This window comes from Sabethes cyaneus, chromosome 3, assembly GCF_943734655.1.
Source record: "Sabethes cyaneus chromosome 3, idSabCyanKW18_F2, whole genome shotgun sequence".
NCBI classification, from domain to species: domain Eukaryota; kingdom Metazoa; phylum Arthropoda; class Insecta; order Diptera; family Culicidae; genus Sabethes; species Sabethes cyaneus.
The window spans coordinates 114,289,639-114,316,352 of NC_071355.1; the positions used below are offsets into that span (position 1 = coordinate 114,289,639).

Genomic DNA, 26,714 nt, shown 5'->3' on the forward strand with positions numbered 1-26,714 from the left:
TATTCATCAAAGTTGTGTATTTTTACTATTTATATAATTTTGTAATACATGAAAAAGGAATACAACAATTACAAAAAGAGCTAAAATAGAAAAAACTGATCTTACAAATTCATATACAATGAATAAGATTTTTCTCTCTTCGCTTAATAGATAGAAGGTTACTGTATTCAACAAAATTTCTTGTAATAATATGTTCTAAAATTTTGCAGAACACATCAATGTGTTATATTGAAACTGAAGAAAAATATTTTTTTTATTTCACTTTTAGGGGGATTAATCAAAATTTAAATTGCACCAGACGATAGAACTTTCAATTTCAAGAAATTCTTCCGAAGGTTCCATAAACCTAAAACCAAGTTTTCCCAGTCAAAATTCTAATGCGCATGTCTTTTTGGCTTTGGGCCATTGTGCGCGCGAGTTACCGAATTACAAAAGTCGGCGCGAGTGTTGGAGGGTTAATATCTTTTGATCGGCAAAACCGATTCTTCTGAAATTTTGCAGATATATTTGTAGCGTTAAAATCTCTAATTTGATGCCAAAATAATTCAAACTAGATAAATCATGTTTGATGAAATCGTTATAACTTATTGTAAATTTTAATGTGTTGTATTCAATTGATCATAACTTTCAAATTAAACGTCCAATCAAAAAACAAATCAATAGTGATCTATTAGGTTATGTTACCTGTCAAATGAGACTAATGGCGTCTAAATCGGTTTAGTCATTTCTAAGAAACAGGCGATAATTATTACCTTGTCAAAACAGGTTTTTTAAGCATAACTTTTAAACTGATTGTTTGTTTTCAAAAAAATTTATCCGAAAAATTTAGTGTTAACAAGAGCTTTCATTCGATACCAAGATTGTTGAAATCGGTCATTTGGGTCCGGAGAAAATCGTGTCACTTAATTTTTACTTTTTTACTTATAACTTTTAAACGAAATGTCGGACCTCGAAACAATTCAATAGTGATATACTAGGCAATAATACCTTTCAAACAAAAGTAATAGCGAACAAATCGGTTCAGCCATCTCCGAGAAACAGGCGATAGAAAAGTTGCGCCCCGCACATACATACACACATACACACACACACACACATTGCTCAGTTCGTCGAACCCTGTCGATTGGTATATGTGACTCGGCCCTCCGGGCCTCGGATCAATTTCGTGTTTTTCGACCAATTCCTAAACCTTTGTTATAGTATAACAAAGGTAAAAAAAATAATGATTTTTTCAAAAATTTTAGTTTTTCATGTCCCCTTAAAAGGAAATTAAATTCCACTGGGTGCTCATTGAGTGTTAGAATTAGTTGACTGCTCCCAACGCCCTCAGCGATTTCGAAATAGATATAAATTAAACTGTCGAGTGTTTGATAAAAGGAATTCGTTTTTTTATACGATTTACACTATTCCGCAAACACCGACACCGAACAGCTGTTTTTAGTAAACGTAGACGTAAACATCTCGTGGGCACTCTCAAGCCCCTCCAAGATGCGGCAAAGGTTAAGAGAAGGTGACGGCTTATCTTGTGTGCTTTATAACATCACTCTTAATGGTGTGATCCGAAGAGCGGGCATTGAAACGAGTGGCACGATTTTCAGCAAAGGTAGCCCACTCATTGCCTTCGCAGATAACTTTGATGACACATCCAGGAACTTTTCGACGGCGGAGACAATCTACGCCAGACTGTCAGCGGAGTTTAAAAGGATTGGGCTTAAATTAAATGCACCGAATGATGAAGGACGACAGAGCGAAGAAAAAAGTTTTCTACAACAACCCCACCGGCACCAGTAACAGAGGGACTTGCGACTTGCGACGGTAAGACTAGGTAACGAGTGACCCAGAATCGAATCGAATAAAGACGACTGCTTGAAATATCACGAACCACTTCGGGATATTGCGGACGATGACGATGACGACATTTGTTTACGGTTTTTAAAGAAGGAATTTCTATTCTATTTGGTCCTATTTTCGTCAATCTTTTCCAACAAAATGTTACACATAAATACACATTTTGTTTGCAGGGGGTACATTTTTTGTGAAATATCGCCAGGGAGTTCGCGGACAAAAAAAAGGTTGGGAACCACTGGTGTAGGGTTATAAGGATTACTGATACGCAATGGTGAACAAATCAAGGTGATGTCATCTGGCAGATACTGGCGTCCTTGTTTACAAACAGACCGCAGAATCCCAAAAAGTTTCAGCTGTTTAAACGGCAAGGTTTTTGTTTAAACCGAGTTTAAACAGCATTAGGACTAAATTTAAAGGCCATTATGCCTGTAAAATGTTAAAAAACACGCTACATTCGCTATAAACGGAAAGGAAAATTTTACAAAATGTAAACAAGGGCGCCAGTATCTGTCAATTGACGGTATGATGATTTGTTCTATTGGTAGTTTGTTGGCATCGGGAAACGATTTTCGATGAATACAAATCGTGTCTTCACGTATAGGTGGCAAAGTGTGCGTAAGATAAATGTCAGCAATCTCTATTGATTAATATCAATCTCTACATCAGACCACATAATATCGCTTTCTGATTCAACTTCGTTCTGCATGCTCTGTTGGTTTTCCATTGTTTCCAAGTGATTATCTGCAACATCGCTGCAATCGTCAATCAAAGATGAATTCAGGTAAGACGTGCTTAAGCTTCCACTAGTTCCCGCAGTGCAAGGTTGTCCCATTGCAAGCAGTCCTGTCATAGCACATCGATTTGTGGGATCCAAACTAAAATGTTTTAAATCCATTATATTAATTTGCATAAACAACTAATGTGCACATCAACATTTACTTTAGTGCAGTAGTATAATGCTCCAGCGCCGCAGAATGGTCTTTATTGTTACTGAGCAGATCGCCTAACATAACATTTAGTTTGCAGCTTTGTGTTAATATTGCATGTTTCTTTAATAATTGAACACAGCTCACAACGTCATTTTCCTGTCGATAAATCTCAGCTAAAAGATATATTGCAGGAAGATAAAGTTCGTTCAGATTTAGTGCTTTCTGTAGCAGCGGTTTGACTTTTGGTTTTGTTGCATCATCTTGTAAATAAGCACGGCAAAGAAGCTGAAATGCAAAAAAGACATATAATCTTGGATATAATGCATGTTTCCAAAAACTAAAGTAAAATACTCTTTTGAATATAAAAAAAACTACAATATATACAGCCCTAAGCGTTGTACGAAAGGGTGACGTAGGACTACATCAGATAATTGGATCAAAGACTAATGTAAACTGCATTTCTTGCATATGTATGTTTATAAGAATCTGTGAGTGCCATTGTTTAAGTGAATGTTTAAAAGAGAAGAGCGAAATACTTTGGTGCGAACCAACTACCGGTTGAAAGCCCCATTAAAAAGTAAAAATAAACCGAAATATTAAGATTCATTTCTTCATTGAATGCAAGGGAGGGATTCCACGCCAAGTGACGAAAAAATAACATATTTTTTAATTTATCATTTTTGATTTAGCTGAAACTTTGCATAGCTGTTCTCCTTAAAAAATGGTGTCATTTTATCATATCAGGTATTTGTTTAAGATGTCGACTGCAGGCCCTTTTGACCTAACCAAAAATGGTGCTAATCCATTAAATATTTTATATTGGAAAAATGGTTTATTTGATCGAAATAGCGTCTTCAGAAAAGTTGTAGATAATAAAATTACCTTTCTAAAAAAATATGTGGACTGTAAAAATTTTTTTTTGTTGAAAAAAAAAAAATAAAACTAAAAAGTTAAATATCTAAAAAAGTGCATTTTTAAAATTTTAATTTTTTGACATGATAAAGGTAACAATATGCACTAATTTTTCTGAAAGTTTCATTGCTGGCGAATGAAGGGCAAACAAGTTATAATATTTTAAAAATTTCATGTTTTTTTAATTTCACCAAAAATAATTTTTTATAGTGTATAACTTTCTCTAAAGATGAGAATTATAATACTTATTATAAGATGCATCACGCCCTTGATCTTTGCCATTACGACCCTGTAGGTATCACCCCACGGGTTCGCATTGGCACTAGCACAGAACCTTTCAAAGCAGGCTCGTTTACTAGCTTTTATCTCACTCTTAAGCGCTGCGCGTACAGCAACAAGTGCTACTCGACATTCAGCCCTGCCTTCGTCCGAACGCATTATGCAACCTCTTTGCATAATTCTCCTCGTACGAAAGCACGCTTCGCGGAGTTCCGCAATTTCAGCTGGTCACCAGTAAGCCGGTGACCTCCCATACCTAGGTCGGCTTTTCCTAGACATGGTAGCGTCACACGCTCGTGACAGTACCTCAATCAAATGATCAGCGTTTGGATCGGGCATACCGCTATCACCGCACTCTCTTCGGATCGCTTCCACAAATATTTCCGGATCGAAGTATGTCTTGCATCCACGGGTGGTTGGAGTGTCGACTCTACTCGCCGCCTGCCACCTCGTTATCTGACCGACACCATAGCAGTGTACCTGATGGTCACTGTGAGTGTAGCCATTGTCTACCCACCAGTCTCCTATCAGACCAGGACTGCCGAAAGTCACGTCGATGATAGACTCCGCACCGTTCCTACTGAAGGTACTTGTGGCACAGAGAACAGACATCCAAGCGAAAGGTCTCCACTTGGATAAAACTTATGTCAAATTAGTTGGGAAACTATAGTGTTGATGTCGCTAAAGGCGCATAAAATTCTACACTAAACTTACAACAGCTAGCTTCTGGCGCTAGCATAACGCTTATAGTCCATATATACTAGCGTCAGAGGAGCCAAAGGTTGTCAGTGTGCAAATCAAAAGAATCATTTAGTTGGGAAACTATAGTGGTGGTGACGCTAGCATATTAGGTGATTTTAATTTGAAATTTTATCCGTTAAAGTCGCCCGCCACAACCACCGACCTTAAACCAGTCAGCACAATTGATACTAAGTCTACCATCCGCGTAAACTGCTCGATAGACCAACTCGGTGGAGCATAACAGCTGCAGTAGAACACTCCACCCACTTTGGCAACCGCAAATCCTTCGTCTGCAGTTGACACAACCTCATGAACTGGGAACCTGCCGCCGTCCCGAACCTTTCCGAGACCCAGTTGCCGTTTCCGGCAGGGACGCGATATGGATCCGAGATTATGGCAATGTCCATTGCTGACTCAGAAACTGCTTGGTGTAACAGTTGCTGAGCCGTTCTGCGAGCATTTGTTCGTTTTATTTCCTGCTATGATTATGAGAATTAAAAATGTGCATTAGATTTCTAACAATCCTATAATATTCTTATTGCGGTCACTCATATCATACAGGAAATAACACACTCGTAATACAAGGCAAGAGTAACGTATTAGAGCCAAATGAAAAAAGCAAGCTGTAAACAAATGGGCATCAAGAGAATGAATTTCAGTCGTGTTGTCGCGTTAGCAAAACAAATAGTTTTGCTTTTATCATCACGCACGCGTTTAAAATTGCAAGCATCAAAGTTGCCATTAAGCCTGCCCGCCCAGTTAGCTCCGGGGTGCGATGCTGGCCTAACAAGCCTGTCGTATGTTCGAGCCTCGACTGGGCGGTACCGCTACAGAGTTGATAGGATCTTTACACTAGCCCCGTGATTTTCATGTACTCTAATAACCGGCAGTGAAGTCTATCGATAAAGAAGGGTCAAGTTCTGAAAGACGTTTTGTCTTTCTACTATATAAATATCTTATATATAAAAGAGCAGCAAAAAAGCTCGACCGCGCATTACTTGAGAACGGAGGGTCCGATTTGAATCGTCTTTCTTTATTGTGTTCGTTTCCACCACGGCTATGTTTTTACGGCGAGATAAATCGGAAAATTTACTGGAAAAAACTCGAAAACTCGAGAAATTAGTTTTCCATATAAAACCCGCAACGCATTGTATGCGCAATATCAGTGGTTACTACGATCATCAACCGATACCACGTTCGATTTACAGCACCGTTGTCGTCAAAAACAAACACGTGTTACCTTCATTGAAATTGCCACATGTAACAATGAGGGATATTCTTGCTATTAATCATTTTTGTGGTCTAGCAAGATCATAAAATAATCAAGATTATGTAATGTGTTGTAGGTATAACACAGAGAACAGACTACCAGGTAATTGACGAAAAGTGTGTAAAAGGTTTTTATGTAATCAACGAGTAATCCCACAGAGAACAGACATCCATTCAGGAACATATTTTTCGAGAATTCCCGAGAATTTTTCGAGAAGTTTCCCAACTAATTTGACATAAGTTTTATCCAAGTGGGGACCTTTCGCTTGGATGTCTGTTCTCTGTGATATAAATACTTTTAGAATAGATTTGTTAATGGATTGCTGAAAACTATGTTTATCCACAGACAACAGATTAACAGGCTCGAAGAAAGTAATCGATTTTTTGTGTGTATCTGTGGTGTGTGTAAATCTGCCGGTGGCGCCCTCCAGAAATAGTTTGCCAAACGCATACAAAAATATGCATGCACCTTTACCAACATTACTTTGTGCTGGAGTTACATAGTAGCGATGGCAGCGACATCAAGTTTTAGTTTGCCGCTTACAGCTCGCGGGGTGCTCCATTGTAGGATTACCACAGAGAACAGACATCCAAGGATCCAAGCGAAAGGTCCCCACTTGGATAAAACTTATCTCAAATTAGTTGGGAAACTATAGTGATGGTGTCGCTAAAGGCGCATAAAATTCTACACTAAACTCACAACAGCTAGCTTCTGGCGCTAGCATAACGCTTTTAGTACATATATACTAGCGCCAGTGGAGCCAAAGGTTGTCAGTGTGCAAATCAACCAAATCATTTAGTCGCTAGCATATTAGGTGATTTTAATTTGAAATTTTATCCAAGAATTCTCAAAAAATATGTTTCTGAATGGATGTCTGTTCTCTGTCACCCCCCCCCCCCTCCCCCCCCCCTTGGAAATTGGCTTGAAAAATCGGGGGACAAAAAAATAATTTGTAGGATATGAGTCAAATTTCTTTTTATAAAATCAATTGTCTGTGGACTCTACAGTCTGAAAAACTCGAAAAATGAGTCTCCGAGTTGAATTAACCGAGTTGAAATTCGAACAATGGAATTTCCGAAAATCGTCCAAAAAAATTTTCCTTCGTTTTTGTCTTTTTTCGTATATTTTTAGTAGAATCAATATATATAGAATGCCAGTGTCGCTGTTTTTCTACAGGACTCATTGTGGTAAACATGATGCTGACAATCTGTATCAAGTCTGTGCATCGGGAACTTCATTGTCAAAGTTTCTCATTGTTATTTATCTGTTCTTTATCTGTGCGCTGGTTGGTGCTGTCATCAGTGCGCTCTCCGCTGTGTTTTTATGCCAGTGAAATGGTGTTAAACGTTCTTTTTCTTTTCGTCCGGATGAATAGAATCCCAGAACTGCGCCCTTTAGCACCGATTTTTTTTTCAGAAATTTGAAGCAAGCGAAGTTTCCAATCACATTATTTGGCAGCCATAGTTGAAATTTCAAACTGGTTGTCAAAGTTTGACAATGAGATTCCCCTTTTGATGAATCTCAGGCACACACACATTTGCATATATAATGTAAATACATTATCTGAACATGTGTGATGTTTACCACGCGCACTGCAGCGACACTGGCATTCTATATATATTGATTATACTATATTTTTGCATAGAAAATAATAACGTATATATTATAAGCAAGAATAGATTTGGTTTTCACGTTTAAACCTTAAATAAAAATTCTTAAAATCCATGTTTTTTTTTGCTCGATTAAAAAATTCACTTTGTTTTTTTCGCCCCCCCCCCCCTTCAGTGGCCGAACACCGGAAGGTCAAAAACTTTATAAAATATTTGTAATGGCCTAATCATTATTTAATTTCTCAGGAACATCTAAAAGGCCATTGCAAATCATATTTAAAGTTTTTGTCTACCGACCTCCCCCCCCTTGGAAATTGCCTTGAAAAATCGGGGGACAAAAAAATAATTTGTAGGATATGAGTCACATTCTTTTAATAAAATCAATTGTCTGTGGGCTCTACAGTCTGAAAAACTCGAAAAATGAGTCTCCGAGTTGAATTAACGCTTCTAGCACGAAACAGAAATGGAAATTCGAACAATGGAATTTCCAAAAAATCATCCAAAAAAATTTTCCCTCGTTTTTGTCTTTTTTCGTATATTTTTGCAAAGACAATAATAACGTATATATTATAAGCAAAAATAGATTCGGTTTTCAAGTTTAAACCTTAAATAAAAATTCTTAGAATCCATGTTTTTTTGCTCGATTAAAAAATTCACTTTGTTTTTTTTTCGCCCTCCCCTTCAGTGGCCGAACACCGGAAGGACAAAAACTTTATAAAATATTTGTAATGGCCTAATTAACTTGACTAACTATTTTTAAATATCCGTTCCGTAATCCTCAAAATCCTTATTCGCCAGTAAAATTCACAGCGTATTGCGCAGAATAATTATATTTTCTTTCCTTGGACGCGTAAATACTTGTAAGCGTCATACTTGATGAACACCTTATTCAGTTTTATAATATTTACGTGATTTATCGAAACATAATGTAAACACAAAAGATAATTTTTACAGGCTTGAATGAATATACATACAGAAAATTAGAAATTAACCCTCTAACGGGTCTACAGACGGCCTTAACTTTCGGGCTTCAGAGCCATATACGAAACTTGTTTTGAATTGACAATATGAAATATGCGTTCATAGCAGATTTTTTGACATTTTGATATTAATACCATGCGTTCAAAAGTTTGAAAAACAACTGTACAGAAAAATTATTATTATACTTCGCTTTTGAAGAAAAAGGATATCTACAACAAAATGATTATTCTCAAAATTTTACTATTAGTTTGCTTGGCTTGCATTTTGCAATATATCCGAATTAGAAAAAATAACTGAATAGAGCATTAGATATGAAAAAGACGAATGGAACATTTTCTTAGCTGGCGCTCCTTCAGATAATTTTTTTGCATGGAAATCAAAACTTAGGCTTCTTTTGAATGTACTTTCATGAATAGATAGTCATTAGCTTAATCGCCTCGATTTTACAATGTTAGAGGGTTAGGAAAACAAGATGAGGGCGAAAAATAGTGCAAAAGCTGCGCCATAAACATGCTTGAGAATGGAAAATATGATCGATATGATGATAAAACATGATACATGACATAAGACATCGGTCCTTTAAAATGTCACTAACGAAAATAAATCTTACAAAATTACTACAGTGCAACGTTTACTTCCTATTTTTCATATAACATTTCTAAGCTCTAGTATCTATTGATTGAAAAGAGCATCTATTGATGCGCAAAATTTGTTTGAAATTTGTATAAATTTATTTGGAAAAATCAACTCACTAGTATTTTTAATCCTATGCACCACTATACCTACATGCTTAAATTAACTGCTATTCTTCGCTTTTTGCTTTTCTTGTACAATTGTGAGTAACAGCAAGTGAAGGAAATGACAATTGAATTCTGAAATCAAAGAAAAAAAAAACTTTTCGATTGAATCCCACTATTTAATATTTATTTGCAACAGATACGTAGTTCGCCTACGACGTGTAGCCTTCATCAGTGTCTTATTTCAAAGCGTATACGTATCTGTCGCGAATAAATATTAAATAGTGGAATTTAGTCGGTAAAAGTTTTTCCTTTTCTTTAATTTCAGAGCTCGTAGTCCACTAAGAGGCTTCAAAAACTTCAGACAATCGACACGTTTCTCACTTTTCTTGAATTTCAATGCAAATTTAAAAATTACAGATTGTCAACACATACACACATACATACACACATACATACATACATACATACATACATACATACATACATACATACATACATACATACATACATACATACATACATACATACATACATACATACATACATTGGATGGTAAATGGTTGAATAATGCGCTCCAGAACTATCACGAAGTTCCACAGCCTCTTATTTAGCAACTCCTATCTCTACCTCCTCGTGGTACCATCCGGGATACGCTCCTTAGTGGAAATCGGACAACCGGTGGAAACTAGGGTCGTATGCGGCAGAGAAGGGGGCACTCATGCGAAGGCTGAGTGTAAACTCTCCGCCTGCAAATGACGGATCTCGGTAGAAGCATGTTCGATGAACCTGAAAATACCGAGAACCTGAGCAGAGGGTCCAAAGCCCCCAAAGGAGGATGGTTTTAATAGCTATTATCCATGGCTAAAAGTAAAAACATGAATGGATAAACCCCTAATCCAAGGTGCCATGCGACCCGTGCCGAGGGATGAATGGTGGGGGGGGGGGGGGGTTCTATAAATACTCAGCCTCAAACGGAGCCTGTGGAGTACCAAAGCGCCCTCCACAGTAATCAGCCCTTACCGCATCATGAGGGACTCTGATGTGGCGGACTTTTCTTTCCCCTCAACTCGTGGGATTCTTATGGAAGACAAAATCAAAAATACAACAAGTGTGGATACGGTGGAAAACCCGTTCGCTAGAGGAGGCATCCAGCGTTCTCCACCAAGGGTGGAGAAGGATGCAACTAGGAGCGCTAGTGTGGGTGGCAAAGGCAGCGGTATGCCTACCACGCCGGACACAGCGATGAACGGCCCAGCGCTTATCAGGGCGATGGAGAAAAATAGACGCTGTACCTAAAGTGGTAGCAGCGTCACAGCAGCTCGAGGTAATAATAATCGAGTTTACGTCAGGTCGCGGCAATTTCTCCAAGGACCTGAAGCAGAGCTTGCTCATGCTTCGGAGAACCTTGAATGCAGCGACCAAAACGCACAACGACCTCGTGGCGCGTGCAGGAGAGGCTAAGAAGGTGACCGTGAAGGCGTCGAAGGCAGTACAAACGGACGCTTGCCCGTTGACGGAGTGTCGTAACGCGGCCCAGGAGGCTACGGAAAGCGCTACCAGCAGCGGTAAGGCATCCGCCAAGCGCCCGAGACAGTCCCCGGGGGATAGCACCCCTGGCGGACCGAAAAAACGCCTGATCGGTAAAAGCCCTCAGGCTAGCGGGTTGGCAGAGCTAACCGATGAACCAGCGGGAAGCTCCAAGACAGGTGGCCCGTGGACCGAGGTTAGGGCCAAGAGAAAAGGCGGAGGAGGCTCCAGTAAAAAAAACTGCTCCACCTAAACCGGCAAGAAAGCGAGCGAAGAAGGGCGACGCTCTTATCCTGAAAACCGACGGGTCGAAATACTCGGAGGTTCTGAAGGCCATGAGAGGAGACGCCCTACTCAAGGATCTGGGCGCGGACGTACGGAGGATCCGCCGCTCACGCACGGGCGATATGATCCTCGAGTTAAAGAAGGACGCCACAAAGAAGAGTTCCGCATACAAGCCCATAGCGGAAGGAGTGCTCGGGGACGGAGTGAAGGTACGTGCTCTCACACCAGAAGTGACTCTCCAGCTTAAGAACCTGGACGAGATCACCGAAATGCGTGAGGTCGTACAAGCTCTCAAAGAGCAAAGTGGAGTGGTGGTGGCAACCGAGGCGGTTCGCCTACGCAAGGGTCCGGCCGGGACCCAGGTAGCCACCATACGACTTCCGCTGATTGACGGAAACAAAGCCCTGAAAGCTGCTAGGCTAAAAGTGGGGTGGTCGGTATGCCCACTGAGCGTGACCAAGCAGTCGGAAGCTTGCTTCCGGTGTTTCGAGCACGGACATAAAGCCTGGAACTGCAAGGGGCCAGATAGGAGCCAGTTGTGCAGGAGATGTGGCAGTGCTGGCCATAAAGCAAAGGACTGCGCGGAGCCTCCTAAGTGCCTGATCTGTACCGGTAAACGGGACGCAAAGCACGTAACGGGAGGTCCAAGGTGCCCGGCCGGTGTGCCGGCGACTAAGCCACGTTCATAGTGCAAGTGACACAACTCAACCTGAACCACTGCAGCACAGCTCAGCAGCTGTTACACCAAGCAGTTTCTGAGTCAGCAATGGACATTGCCATAGTATCGGATCCATATCGCGTCCCTGCCGGAAACGGCAACTGGGTCTCGGATAGGTCTGCGACGGCGGCTATATGGACAACAAGGAGGTTCCCGGTTCAGGAGGTTGTGTCAACTGCAGACGAGGGATTTGCGGTTGCCAAAGTGGGTGGAGTGTTCTACTGCAGTTGTTATGCTCCGCCGAGTTGGTCTATCGAGCAGTTTACGCGGATGGTAGACCGAGTATCAGTTGTGCTGACTGGTTTAAGGCCGGTGGTTGTGGCGGACGACTTTAACGCTTGGGCGGTAGAGTGGGGAAGTCGTCGCACGAACCATAGGGGTCGGATTCTGCTTGAAGCTCTGGCAAAGCTCAACGTAGATCTGGCCAACGTCGGCAACACAAGTACCTTCAGTAGGAACGGTGCGGAGTCTATCATCGATGTGACTTTCGGCAGTCCTGGTCTGATAGGAGACTGGCGGGTAGATAATGGCTACACTCACAGTGACCACCAGGCGGTCCGCTATGGTGTCGGTCAGATAACGAGGCGGCAGGCGGCGTGTAGGGCCAACACTCCAACCACCCGTGGATGGAAGACATCATACTTCGATCCCGAAGTATTTGTGGAAGCGATCCGGAGAGAGTGCGGTGATCGCGGTATGCCCGATCCGAACGCTGATCATTTGGTTGAGGTACTGTCGCGAGCATGTGACGCTACCATGCCTAGGAAAGGTCGTCCTAGGTATGGCAGGTCACCGGCTTACTGGTGGACAGATGAAATTGCGGAACTCCGCGAAGCGTGCTTTCGTGCAAGGAGAATTATGCAAAGAGCTCGTTCGGATGAAAGCAGGGCTGAATGTCGAGTAGCACTTGTTGCTGCACGCGCAGCGCTTAAGAGCGGGATAAAAGCTAGTAAACGAGACTGCTTTGAAAGGTTATGTGCTAGTGCCAATGCGAACCCGTGGGGTGATGCCTACAGAGTCGTAATGGCAAAGACCAAGGGTGTGATGGCGCCCGCTGAGCAATCGCCAGAGATGCTGGAGCGGATCATCGAGGGCCTCTATCCGCGCCACGAGCCAAGGCCGTGGCCCCAGGCCGCTGAGTCGTCCCACGGCCGACGTTCCAGTATCTCAGACCATAGCGTAGGATGGTCGGCCTCCCAGCCGAACATACAAAGTAACGTGGGCGACGGCGGTTTGGAGGTCGGGGAGGAAGTGACGGTTACGAACGAGGAACTCATTGATATCGCTAAATCCCTAAAGGTGAGCAAGGCACCGGGGCCAGACGGTATCCCGAATATGGCCATTAAAGCGGCTATTTTAGAGGCTCCCGAATTATTCGGGGCAGTAATGAATAGATGCCTGGAAGCTGGCCACTTCCCGGACAGATGGAAGCGACAGAACCTGGTCCTATTGCCGAAGCCGGGAAAACCTCCGGGTGTCCCCTCGTCATATAGGCCGATCTGTCTACTCGATACTGCCGGCAAGGTGCTGGAGAGGGTTATCCTTAACAGACTCGTACAGTACACGGAGGGTACAAACGGTCTGTCAAGGAACCAATTCGGCTTCCGAAAAGGCAAATCTACGGTGGATGCCATCTTGTCTGTCACTAAGACAGCCGAGGTGGCAATCCAGCCCAAGAGGACAGGTATTCGTTATTGCGCAGTTGTCACGCTCGACGTGAGAAATGCGTTTAATAGCGCTAGCTGGGACTCCATAGCCAGCTCGCTTCGGAACGTCCAAGTGCCGGTGTCGCTGTACAGAATTCTGGGAAATTATTTCCAGAATCGTGTGCTATGCTACAACACGGAGGAGGGTCAGAAATGCGTTCCAATCACCTCAGGGGTTCCGCAAGGTTCCATACTGGGCCCGGTGTTGTGGAACGTCATGTATGACGAGGTGTTGAAGCTAAAGTTTCCGGTAGGGGTGGCGATTGTCGGCTTTGCGGACGATATCACCTTGGAAGTCTACGGAGAGGTTGAGTTGACGGCTGCCCACTCTATAAGCATTGTTGAAGATTGGGTGCGATCCAGGAAACTGGACCTAGCGCATCATAAAACGGAGGTTATCGTGGTTAACAACCGCAAGTCGGTGCAGCAAGCAAATATCAGTGTCGGGGACTGCACTATTTCGTCAACGCGGTTCTTAAAACTCCTTGGAGTCATGGTCGACGACAAGCTCAAATTCGGGAGCCACGTCGACTATGCCTGCAAGAAGGCTTCCACAGCTATTTCGGCATTGTCTCGTATGATGTCTAATAGCTCTGCGGTATATGGCAGCAAGCGAAGGCTTTTAGCCAACGTGGTCCAGTCCATACTCAGGTATGGCGGGCCGGTGTGGTCATCGGCGTTAGGTACCAAAAGCTATCTAGCCAAGCTGGAAAGCACCTATCGTCTCATGTGCGTACCGCACAGTTTCACATGACGCAATCTGCGTCTTAGCGGGTATGATGCCTATTGGTATCATCATCAGCGAGGACGTAGAGTGCTTCAACCAACGTGGAACTAGAGGCATACGGAGTACCACAAGATCGGCCTCGATGATCACATGGCAGCGGGCATGGTCTGATTCCACAAAAGGCCGGTGGACACATAGACTTATCCCGGAACTATCCGGATGGGTCAACAGGCGTCATGGCGAAGTCAACTTCCACCTGACACAGATTCTGTCAGGGCATGGTTGTTTTAGACAGTATCTGCACAAATTTGGGCATGCGGAGTCCCCCGAGTGTCCCGAATGCGCGGACGTTGAGGAAACTGCAGAACATGCTATCTTCATATGCCCTCGTTTCGAGGGCGTGAGAAGCAACATGATGGCAGTTAGCGGACAGGACACTACTCCGGATAACTTAGTCCAAAGGATGTGTTCTAGCTCGGACGTCTGGGGTGCGGTCAATGCGGCTGCTACCCAGATCGTACTTGAGCAACAAAACCGCTGGAGAGCCGATCAACGGCGAATAAACAGCCTAACTACCATAGTCCAGTAGTTATCTAAGAGCGTGCGTTAAGCACAATAGCCCCTCCCTGAAGTAATACCGATAAGGTGGTTCCAGGGGGGATTGAGGCTGGAGACTCGAGTAGGGTTTTAGTGGGTCTGGATCTTCACGATCTTCACGGGATACCAAACCCCACTCCCTGAGCTGTCTTCTCAGGTGTCTGATAGCAGATTTCCCTACTCGTTAAAAAAAAAAACATACATACATACATACACACACACACACACACACACACACACACACACACACACACACACACACACACACACACACACACACACACACACACACACACACACACACACACACACACACACACACACACACACACACACACACACACACACACACACACACACACACACACACACACACACACACACACACACACACACACACACACACACACACACACACACACACACACACACACACACACACACACACACACACACACACACACACACACACACACACACACACACACACACACACACACACATTCTTGATGAGGACGATACGCAAACATCACCACGGACCCCGAATCCAAGATGTGACGCGACCCGTGTCGAGGGATGCATGGTGAGGGGGGTCAAAATCAAAATTACCTCACCGCGAACGGAGCCTGGCGGACACCGGGGCGCATCCGACCAGTTCGAAGCCCTTACTGCGTTAAGGCAGGGCACTGGCGCAGCGGACTACATATTTCCCTAGCTACTCGTGGGATTCAAAATGAGTTTTCAAGAATTAAATACAAAATCAAATACAGGAGAAGATAGCGATTGCGCGATGGACACGCAGATCAGCGATGCCAACGTGTTCGATAGGAAGGAGAAGCTGTGTAGATCGCCAATATTGAAGGAGGTAGTCGCACAAATGTTTAGCGGCAACACACAGCAGCAGATAACCCCAAAAGGGCAAGGCTCGATGCTAAACTTCACTACGCCCATCCCGAAGTCAAAGGAGGACAGCCAACAGACGAACAAGCTGCGAGCTGCCAAAGAAAAACTCCTGAAGCTGATTGAGTTCATGAAGGAGAGAAGTAACATCCATGGTGAGATCAAGAAGCAAGCAGCACGGACCTTAACGGCGGTGATAGAGGCAGAAATGGAGCAGGAGGCCTTGATTAAGAGGGTTGTAGTCGCCGAGGAGGCCCTGGCAGAGAAGGAAGTGGTGCATGCGGCGTTAATAAGGAGGGCTGTAATTGCGGAGGAGGCCCTGGCAGCGACGACCCTGGATCAGGCGGTGTCCAGAGCCCCGCGCACAGAAAAGCGGGATCGGGAATCGCCAGGAGATAAGGTAAGCTCAAAAAAGCGGAAGGATGAGCTGAACGGCGACCACGAAGAGCAAAATGAAAACAGAGCGGAGGAGCAGTGCGACACGGAGCAGGGTGAGGCTAGCGGCTGGCGAACCATTCCTAAGCAGAAGGAAGAGAGTGAGAACAAGAAAAAAATGAAAGAAGATCGGCAGAAGCAGTTGCAGAGGGACATGCCGGCAGAACGCGAAGAAGCGGAAAAAAAGGCGAAGAATAGGGCGAGACCCCAACCTCGCCGGATCCGGAGCAGAGGCGATGCTCTGATTGTTGGAGTGAAGGGCGAGAAGACGACGTATGCCGATCTCCTCAAGAGAATGAGGGACGACCCGAAGCTGAAAGAGTTAGGGGAAAAGGTCGTGAAAACCCGGAGAACTCAGAGCGGCGAGTTGCTCTTCGAGCTCAAGAGAGACCCGGAGGTGAAGAGCGCGGCTTTCAAGGCGCTAGTCGAGACAGCGCTCGGTAGCGAAGCTCAAGTAAAAGCTTTGTCTCAGGAGACGATCGTTGAAGCGAAAAACCTGGACGAGGTCACAACAGAGAGTGAGGTGAAAGCCGTGCTAACAAGAGCGGAATACCTGGGCGACGTTCCAATGTCTATTCGGCTGCGGAAGGCATACGGCAGTACGCAGACGGCGTCGATTCGTCTATCTATCGAGGCGGCAAACCGGCTTCTGAAGGTGGACAGAGTCAAAATTGGATGGGCGGTGGTTAGCTTTAGAGCCATCCCACGTGAACCCAAAGAAATGGCGAGATGCTTTAAATGCACTTTGGTCACCAGGCGAGGAATTGTCCGGGACCTGACAGATCGAAGCTGTGCCGGAAATGCGGCAATGAGGGACACGTTGCGAAGGACTGCAATAAGCAACCGAGGTGTATGTTGTGCAAGGAAGACAACGACCACGTGACGGGAGGCATTAAATGCCCGGTGTACCAGAAGGCAAAGGCAGCCCTACAATAATGGAGGTGATTCAAATCAACCTCAATCACTGCGACACTGCACAGCAACTGTTATGGCAGTCGACAACAGAAACGAAGTGCGACGTTGCAATCATAGCGGAGCCGTATCGAATTTCCTCCGATAACGGTAACTGGATAGCAGACAGAGCAGGAATGGCCGCGATATTGGTGACGGGCAGATATCCCATCCAGTAGGTGGTTACAAACCGATACGAGGGTTTCGTGGTCGCCAAAATTAACGGAGTCTTCGTATGCAGCTGCTATGCTCCCCCAAGGTGGACGCTGGAACAGTTCTGCCGCATGCTGGACGAACTAACTGGTGAGCTCATTGGACGGAGACCGATCGTCATAGGAGGTGACTTCAACGCCTGGGCAACCGAATGGGGAAGTAGATGTACGAACGCCAGAGGAGCCAGCCTACTTGAAGCACTGGCAACGCTCGAAGTAGAGCTGAGCAACGTTGGAACCACCAGCACTTTCCGCTGAGATGGCCGAGAATCGATCATCGACGTCACCTTCTGCAGCCCGTCGCTGAGAACCGACATTAACTGGAGAGTGTGCGAAGAGTTCACGTACAGTGATCACCAAGCTATACGGTACACTATTGGCCAACGGAACCCCGTGGCAGCACAAACAGGAAGAATTCGAGAGCGGCAGTGGAAAATGGAGGCATTCGACAAGGACCTCTTTGTTGAAGCCCGGAATCGAAGCCCAGAATGGTGATGCTGACGAGCTGACCGAGGCGCTAACCAGAGCATGCGACACAACCATGTCAAGGAAGGTGGAGCCTAGAAACCGACGGCGTCCGGTCTACTGGTGGAACGAGCCACTCAATGCATTACGAGCTAACTGCAACAGAGCTAGAAGGTGCTTCCAGAGAGCAAGAAGTACCGAGACTAGAGAGGAAAGAAGAAGTGACCTCCGCGTTGCCAAGGCCGCACTGAAATACGCGATCAAGCAGAGCAAAACAAACGCCTTTAAGGAGCTTTGTAGAGCAGTCGATTCCAACCCCTGGGGCGATGCATACCGAATAGTGATGGCAAGGATCAGGGGCCCAGCAATGCCAGCCGAAGGATGCCCAGATAAGCTAAAAATAATAGTTAAAGGACTCTTCCCGGAACACGAGCCAACGTCCTGGCCCCCTACCCCTTACCGGGTGCTAGAGGATGAGAACGCTGACGAGAGAAGAGTCTCCAATGACGAACTTGTTTCAATCGCGAAAGACCTGCAGATGAAGAAGGCGCCGGGCCCGGATGGGATCCCCAATGCAGCTCTTAAGGACGCAATCAATGCATTTCCAGACATGTTCCGCACGGTGATGCAAAACTGCCTAAACGAGGGACACTTTCCAGACAAGTGGAAAATCCAGAAGTTGGTACTGTTGCCAAAACCAGGAAAACCGCCGGGGGATCCAGCATCATATCGACCAATTTGCCTGCTGGACACACTGGGAAAGCTGCTAGAAAGGATTATCCTGAACAGGCTATCCATATATACGGAGGGTGACTACGGACTGACACAAAGGCAGTTTGGGTTCCGGAAGGGAAGGTCCACACTAGATGCGATCCGGACTGTCGTCGAGACAGCACAGAAGGCGTCCAAGCAGAAACGTAGAGGAAACCGCTACTGTGCAGTGGTCACTATCGACGTTAAGAATGCATTCAACAGCGCCAGCTGGGAAGCCATCGCAGCAGCGCTCCATAGAATGAGAGTCCCCGACTATCTGTGTCGCGTTTTGAAGAGCTACTTCACGAATCGGGTGCTAGTATACCGGACGAACCTCGGAAAGGAAACGACCGTGATCACGGCGGGCGTTCCACAAGGGTCAATACTCGGCCCATCTATCTGGAACAGTATGTACGACGGCGTGCTAACCCTAAAGCTACCAACGGGAGTGGAAATCGTCGGCTTCGCGGACGACATCGTGATGACGGTTACATGCGAATCACTAGAGGAAGTGGAGGCGTTGGCGGCTGAGTCAATCTGCAGGGTGGAGAGTTGGATGCAGAACGCGAAACTGCAAATAGCGCACCATAAAACGGAGATACTACTGGTGAGTAATCGGAGAGCAGTCCAACACGTGGGGATTACCGTAGGCGAACATAACATAACCTCAAAACGCGAGGTGAAGCACCTGGGCGTGATGATCGACAATCGGTTAAAATTCAACAGTCATGTTGACTACGCATGCGAAAAGGCAGCGAAAGCCATCAGTGCACTGTCTAGGATTATGCCGAATAACTTTGGACCAAGCAGTAGCAAGAGGCGCCTCTTAGCCAGTGTATCATCGTCGATACTGCGGTATAGCGGACCAGCCTGGATTACAGCGCTCCAAACCCAGCGCAACAGAGCGAAGCTGAGAAGTACGGCCCGACTAATGGCCATTCGCGTTGTGAGCGCGTATAGGACTATCTCATCAGAAGCTGAGTGCGTAATCGCTGGGATGATTCCTATCGACATCACCCTGATGGAGGACTACGAGTGCTATAGGCAAAAGGAGGTCAGAGGAATCAGAAAGCTGATGAGAGCAGAATCATTGGCTAAGTGGCAACAGGAGTGGAATACGGCACAGAAAGGTAGATGGACCCACAGGCTCATATCGACTCTCGGTTTGGGTGAATAGGAAGCACGGGGAGGTAAACTTTTACCTAACGCAATTCCTGTCTGGTCATGGTTGCTTCAGGCAATACCTTTACCGGTTCGGGCACGCCAGGTCACCCTTATGCCCGGAATGTGGGAACGTGGAAGAAACAGCAGAGCACGTGGTTTTTGACTGCCTTCCGGTCTTAAGGTCGAAAATATGGTGGAGGAAATGTGTCGCAACGAGAGCATCTGGAATGCTGTCAATAGCGCAATCGCATGCATCATGTCTGATCTGCAGCGTAAGTGGAGAGCGGAGCAGCGAGCTAGCATCGTCAGTTAAGTTATTTTGGATGAAAAGTGGCCTAGGGAACAAACCTCTCTGAGCCGCATATGACGCCCCAAAGTAACGCGATTCGGGGCGCGGTTAAACCCTAGACTGGATTCATATGTGTGGGGATGGGATTTATCCCGAAATAGTCCCAATACTCAGATCGGTGCTTGTTGAAATAGGCATAGCAAAGAAACCCTGCGAGGGTGGCTGTGACGGAGTGCGCGTCATGTTGGAGGGCACTTTCTAATCGGTACACGTCTCGTCAGGTCAAGAAATCCCGCGAGGGTGGCTGTGACGGGGTGCACGTTATGACTGTCGGCACCTTCTAATCGGTACACGTCTCGATGGGTACTGCGAGCTAGCTGCGCAAATGACCAGCAACGTTAGCCTGCGTTGATAACTGCAAAGTGCATGAGCACGGCATCCCCTTGATATGCCTGTAGGAGAATCGCTAGAAAGCGTGATAATTGGAAAAGTGCAAGAGCACAGCCTCCCCCTGATGTAATACTTCATTGTGGTACCGGGGGGATGTAGGCAGAGGGCAAGGATGAGGTTTTGGTGGGTGAGAGTCCCACACAACGTCCGGGTTGGCTCCGGATAAGAACATTAGTTTTCCGAAACCTTGTAAAAAAAAAAACACACACACACACACACACATACATCACACACATTGAATACAATAAACATTTGATTGATATGTTTTGATTTCACACGTTTTAACGGTTTAATATACGGTGCTTAAGTGTTAAAGTTTGAATAACTTTTGAATGAACAGTCCGTTTTTAAATAACTTGGTTTCGTTTGATAGATCTCAGTAGTAATTTTCAAATAATAATAAAATGTGTGATGTTTTGCCTTTCTACTATAGGTATAGAAATCACTCGGAAAACCGAAAATAAAGAAGGTCCTGCGGGCCGAATGTCATATACCATTCGACTCAGTTTCGAAAACTGAGCATTTTCTGTGTGTGTGTGTGTGTGTGTGTGTGTGTGTGTGTGTGTGTGTGTGTGTGTGTGTGTGTGTGTGTGTGTGTGTGTGTGTGTGTGTGTGTGTGTGTGTGTGTGTGTGTGTGTGTGTGTGTGTGTGTGTGTGTGTGTGTGTGTGTGTGTGTGTGTGTGTGTGTGTGTGTGTGTGTGTGTGTGTGTGTGTGTGTGTGTGTGTGTGTGTGTGTGTGTATATATGTAACGCTTTTAATCTCACTCACTTTTCTCAGAGATGGCTGGACCAATTTTGTTGGTCTTAGTGTCAAATGAAAGGTCTAGTTGCCCCATAAGTCGCTATTGAATTTCATATTGATCGGACTTTTAGCTCAAAAGTTATATATAAAAATACGAGAAATTTGAGACATCATTTTCTCATAGGTCCCTTAACCGATTTGAAAAAAATTAATTGCATATGAAAGACGAGCCTTTCAAACCCTTCACTTCCAAATTTCGTGATGATTGGGCATGTGGTTTGAAAGTTACATAAAGAAATGTGGAAAAAAAAGTATTTAAAACATATTTTTGTAGCATATAATTATTGATTCAATGAGGTATATCCTATAATTTATTATTATTCGAAAATTACTGTTGAGATCTATCAAACGAAACCAAGTTATTGAAAATCGGACGATCCATTCAAAAGTTATTCAAACTTTAACACTTAAGCACCGTATATTAAACCGTTGAAACGTGTAAAATCAAAATATATCAATCAAATGTTCGATTGTATTAATGTATGTATGTATGTATGCATGTGTGTGCATGTGTGTATATATCAAGTTATGTATGTGTATGTAATTACGATTTGCAATTTTGAAATTTGCATTGAAATATAAGAAAAGTGATAAACATGTCAATTGTCTGAAGTTTTTGGAGCGTCTTAGTAGAATACAGAACATGAAATTAAACAAAAAAAACTTTTTCCGATTCAATTCCACTATTAATATTTATTGTCGACAGATACGTATTTCGCCTACGACTCGAAAATAGACACTGAATCAATAGATACTAGAGCTTAGAAATTTTATATGAAAAATAGAAAGAAAAGGTTGCTAGATTTTTTACGAATCATATCGATCATATTTTCCATTCTCAAGCATGTTTATGGCGCTTCTTTTGCACTATTTTTTTTATCTCATACCATTTTCTAAACCCTCTAACGGGCTACATCGTAAAAACGATGCGACTATTTTTTCATGAAAGTGCATTCAAAAGAAGTTCAGGTTTTGAGTTTCATGCAAAAATAATTATCTGAAGGAGCGCCAGCTAAGAAAAAGTTCAATTTCTCTTTTTCGTTTTTCATAACTAATGCTCTTGGTTATTTTTTCAAATTCAGATAAAGGGTCTAGCCGGTTTTCCATACAAAAAATGCCCCCGAACCTAATTAAATTATGCAATGGTTGGTAAACGGCTAGATAATGCGGAATATAGACCCCATAGTGGTCGTTAGCCTCTTATCCAGCAACTCCGATCCCGACCTCCTCGTGGTACCAGCCGGAATACGAGCAACCTTAGCGGAGATCGGGTAACCAACCCCGGTGGAAACTAAGGTCGTATACTAACCGGGAAGGAGGTAGTGAGTCTCGGCACTATAAGATGGCAGCCCCATCACGAGACTCGGTTGTGTTGCCCCAGTACGGCTACACACCTAAACAACACAAACTAACAACATTCAAGCATATTCGGAGCGGAATATTCGGCATCGACCTAGGCGACGAAATAAGGACGACGAATGGAGACTCGGGACTTGGAACTGCAGATCGCTAAATTTCGCAGGTTGCGAGCGGGTGCTGATTGAACAGCTGGAACCCCGCAAACTCGGCATCGTAGCTCTGCAGGAAATCTGTCGCAAAGGAGAGAAGGTATGGAAGATACGTGGCGGAAAGGCCCAGTTTTACCAGAGCGGTGGCGCTACCAACGAACTGGGAACGGGCTTTGTAGTGCTGGGCGGAATGCAGGATCGCGTGATAGATTGGAAGGCGATCAACGAGAGAATGTGTGTATTGAGGATAAAGGGCCGTTTCTTCAATTATAGCATCATTAACGTGCACTGCCCGCACGAAGGTAGACCCGACGATGAGAAAGAAGCGTTCTACGCGAGGCTGGAGGCTACGTACGACAGCTGCTCGTCACGGGACATCAAGATCGTCATCGGGGATATGAACGCCCAGGTCGGTAGGGAAGAAATGTATAGACCGGTGGTAGGACCCCATAGCCTGCACACCGACACAAACGATAACGGCCAACGATGTATAAACTTCGCAGCTTCCCGAGGCCTGGTGATCCGAAGTACCTTTTTCCCGCGCAAGGATATCCACAAAGCCACCTGGAGATCACCTGACCAACGTACAATGAACCAAATTGACCACGTTCTCATAGAGGGCCGGTTCTTCTCTAACATCACGAACGTACGCTCCCGTCGGGGTGCGGATATTGATTCTGACCATTACCTAGTAGCAGTACATGTGCGCTCAAAGCTGTCCACCGTATACCGGACACGTCAAAGCCGCCCTCCTCGGCTGAACATCAGGCAGCTAGATAACCCACAAGCTGCCGAGAACTACGCGCGAGTACTGAATGAGGCACTGCCTTCTTCCGAGGAGTTAGGTGCTTCAAACCTCGAAGACGGTTGGGGCAGAATACGCTCGGCCATCGGAGAGGCCGCTACCGCGGCACTAGGTATTGAGCCTCGGAGTACACAAAATGATTGGTTTGATGGGGAATGCCAACAAGCGGTGGAGGAGAAAAAAAACGCTTGGAAAAATTATCTAAGTATTGCCACTAGAGAGAACCTGGCCAAGTACCGACGAGCTAGGAACCAGTTGACCACGATCCTGAGGAGAAAAAAGCGCCAAAAGGAGGACAGAGATCGTGAAGAATTAGAACAACTATTCCGAGCTAATGACACGCGCAAGTTTTATGAGAAGGTGAACCAAACTCGGAAGGGCTACACACCGAAACCTGACATGTGTAGGGACGAGGGAGGGAATCTAATTACAAACGAGCGCGAGGTGGTCGACAGGTGGAAGCAGTTCTTCGATGAACACCTCAATGGCGAAGTCGCAGAAGGAGGCGGAACGGAAATTAACCTAGGAGCGCCCATGGAAGATAGTGATATCCTAGCACCTGATCTCCAAGAAGTCAAACGAGAAATCAGGTTGCTGAAGACCAATAAAGCCGCTGGGAAGGACCGCCTACCGGCAGAGCTTTATAAACATGGCGGGGAAACGCTAGCAAAGGCTCTACACTGGGTTATTTCGAGGATTTGGGAGGAGGAAAAGCTACCGGAGGAATGGATGGAAGGAGTGGTTTGTCCCATCTTCAAAAAGGGTGATCGGCTAGACTGCTGCAACTATCGTGGTATTACGTTGGTAAACGCCGCCTACAAGGTACTCTCCCAGATCCTGTTACGCCGGCTGTCACCGATAGCACAAGGTTTCGTAGGGAATTATCAGGCGGGTTTCATGGGGGCTCGCGCAACTACGGACCAAATGTTTACTATCCGACAGATCTTGCAGAAATGTCGGGAGTATAACGTGCCCACGCATCACATCTTTATCGATTTCAAAGCAGCATACGATACAGTCGATCGAGACAAGCTATGGCAGATAATGCACGAATACGGTTTTCCGGACAAACTGACGCGACTGATCAGAGCTACATTGGATCGAGTGATGTGTTTCGTACGCATCTCTGGGACACTCTCGAGTCCCTTCGAGACGCGACGAGGGTTGAGACAAGGTGACGGTCTATCCTGCATGCTGTTCAACATCGCTCTTGAGGGGGTGATCCGACGAGCGGGCATTGAAACGAGAGGCACGATTTTTACCAAGAGTAGCCAACTTCTAGGCTTTGCAGATGACTTCGATATCATAGCCAGGAACTTTGCGACGGCGGAGGCAATCTACGCCAGACTGAAAGCGGAGTCTAGGAGAATTGGGCTAAAAATAAATGCGTCGAAGACCAAATACATGAAAGGAAGAGGCTCAAAGGAAACAAATGCGCGCCTCCCACGGACGGTAACCGTTGACGGCGACGAACTAGAAGTGGTAGAAGAGTTCGTGTATTTGGGATCGCTGGTGACCGCGGACAACAACACTAGTAAGGAGATCCAGCGGCGCATCCAAGCGGGAAATCGGGCCTACTTTGCCCTTCGTAAAACGCTACGATCAGGAAGCATACGCCGCCGCACGAAGCTAACAATGTACAAAACCATTATTAGACCAGTAGTTCTTTATGGACTTGAAGCCGTGACGCTGCTTACGGAGGACATACGCGCCCTTGCCGTGTTTGAGCGGAAAGTGCTGCGGACGATATTTGGCGGAGTACAAACTGAAAGCGGAGAGTGGCGGAGGCGTATGAATCACGAGCTACAGGCACTGCTTGGGGAGACTCCCATCGTACATCTAGCGAAAGTTAGCAGGCTACGGTGGGCCGGACACGTCGTAAGGATGCCGGACGACAGTGCGACGAAAACGGTCCTCTTCAACAACCCCACCGGCACCAGGAACAGGGGGGCCCAACGTGCACGATGGCTCGACCAGGTCGAAAGCGATTTGCGACTTCTGAGACGACTAGGAAATTGGCGACGAGTGGCCCAAGACCGAGTTGAATGGAGACGAGTGCTTGAAACAGCACGAGCCACCCCGGCTCTATGCTGCTGAAGAAGAAGAAATGATTCAAACAAAGTACTTGACCTGAGGAGCATTTTGGCAAATTTTCAGATCATTAGACGCCATCTTGAATCAGTAATGGCGGCTAGAGTGAATTTCATTTTTCGCAGTTTACTTCGAAACAAATTATCATAAAAATTTGAAAAAAATCACAGATGTTATACTCACTGCAGGACACATTTCCATTGCTTTTTGGAAATTTTCCGATGCGAATATCACAGTAAAAAATCGAAAAAGTTTTCAAGAGCATTTTTTTCAGTGTTCCAAAGATGGCGCCGCTTACTTTTTTCTATCAAAAAATTGCTCAATCAAATGTATAAATAATAGGCTTTTTTTAGATTTTTAGAAAATGTGGATGGCGGTCAAATTTTCTTTTGAAAAGTTTAATATTAAAATTGCTCTTATATGTAGTTCAGGAATACGTCAATAGGTTACTATACCAACACACTGCTTACACTATTGGTAATTTATGATGGCTGGCAATGTTTTTAAAATAAGAATTGTGTTTGTATTTGAAATTTCATGTAATTTTTACAATTTCACAGTAAAAAAAATTGAAAAAATACAAATATATTAATGAACATTTCTTTGAGTGTTTCAAACATGGCGCAGCAGATTTTTCATCAATAGATTACGAAGTCGATTGTGAGAATTATATATTTTTCGATTTTTATTGTAAAATAAGGCCATTACAAATATTTTAAAAAGTTTTTGTCCTTCCGCTGTTGGACCACTGAAGGGGGGGGGGCGAAAAAAAAACAAAGTGAATGTTTTAATCGAGCAAAAAAAAAAATGGATTTTAGGCATTTTTATTTTAAGTTTAAACGTGAAAACCAAATCTATTCTTGCTTTTAATATATACGTTGTTAATTTCCATGCAAAAATCTACGAAAAAAAGACAAAAACGAAAGAAAATTTTTTGGTCGATTTTCGGAAATTCCGCTGTTCGAATTTCCATTTCTATTTCATGCTAGAAGTGTTAACTCAACTCGTATACTCATTTT

At 44.7% G+C, this 26,714-nt stretch overlaps 1 protein-coding gene across 2 annotated transcripts in view; it reads right to left on the reverse strand.

Moving 5' to 3' along the window:
- Positions 1-332: 332 nt before the first annotated feature.
- The window catches only part of LOC128742416 (anaphase-promoting complex subunit 7), a 91,618-nt gene continuing 65,236 nt past the window's right edge, over positions 333-26,714 (reverse strand). For both annotated transcript variants that reach the window (XM_053838771.1, XM_053838770.1), the window contains 2 exons: positions 2,788-3,062; positions 333-2,723 (listed from right to left, as the gene is read on the reverse strand). In XM_053838771.1, coding sequence (XP_053694746.1) covers positions 2,486-2,723; positions 2,788-3,062 — 513 coding nt within the window. In that variant the 3' untranslated portion in view covers positions 333-2,485. The remainder of the gene's footprint in view (positions 2,724-2,787; positions 3,063-26,714) is intronic.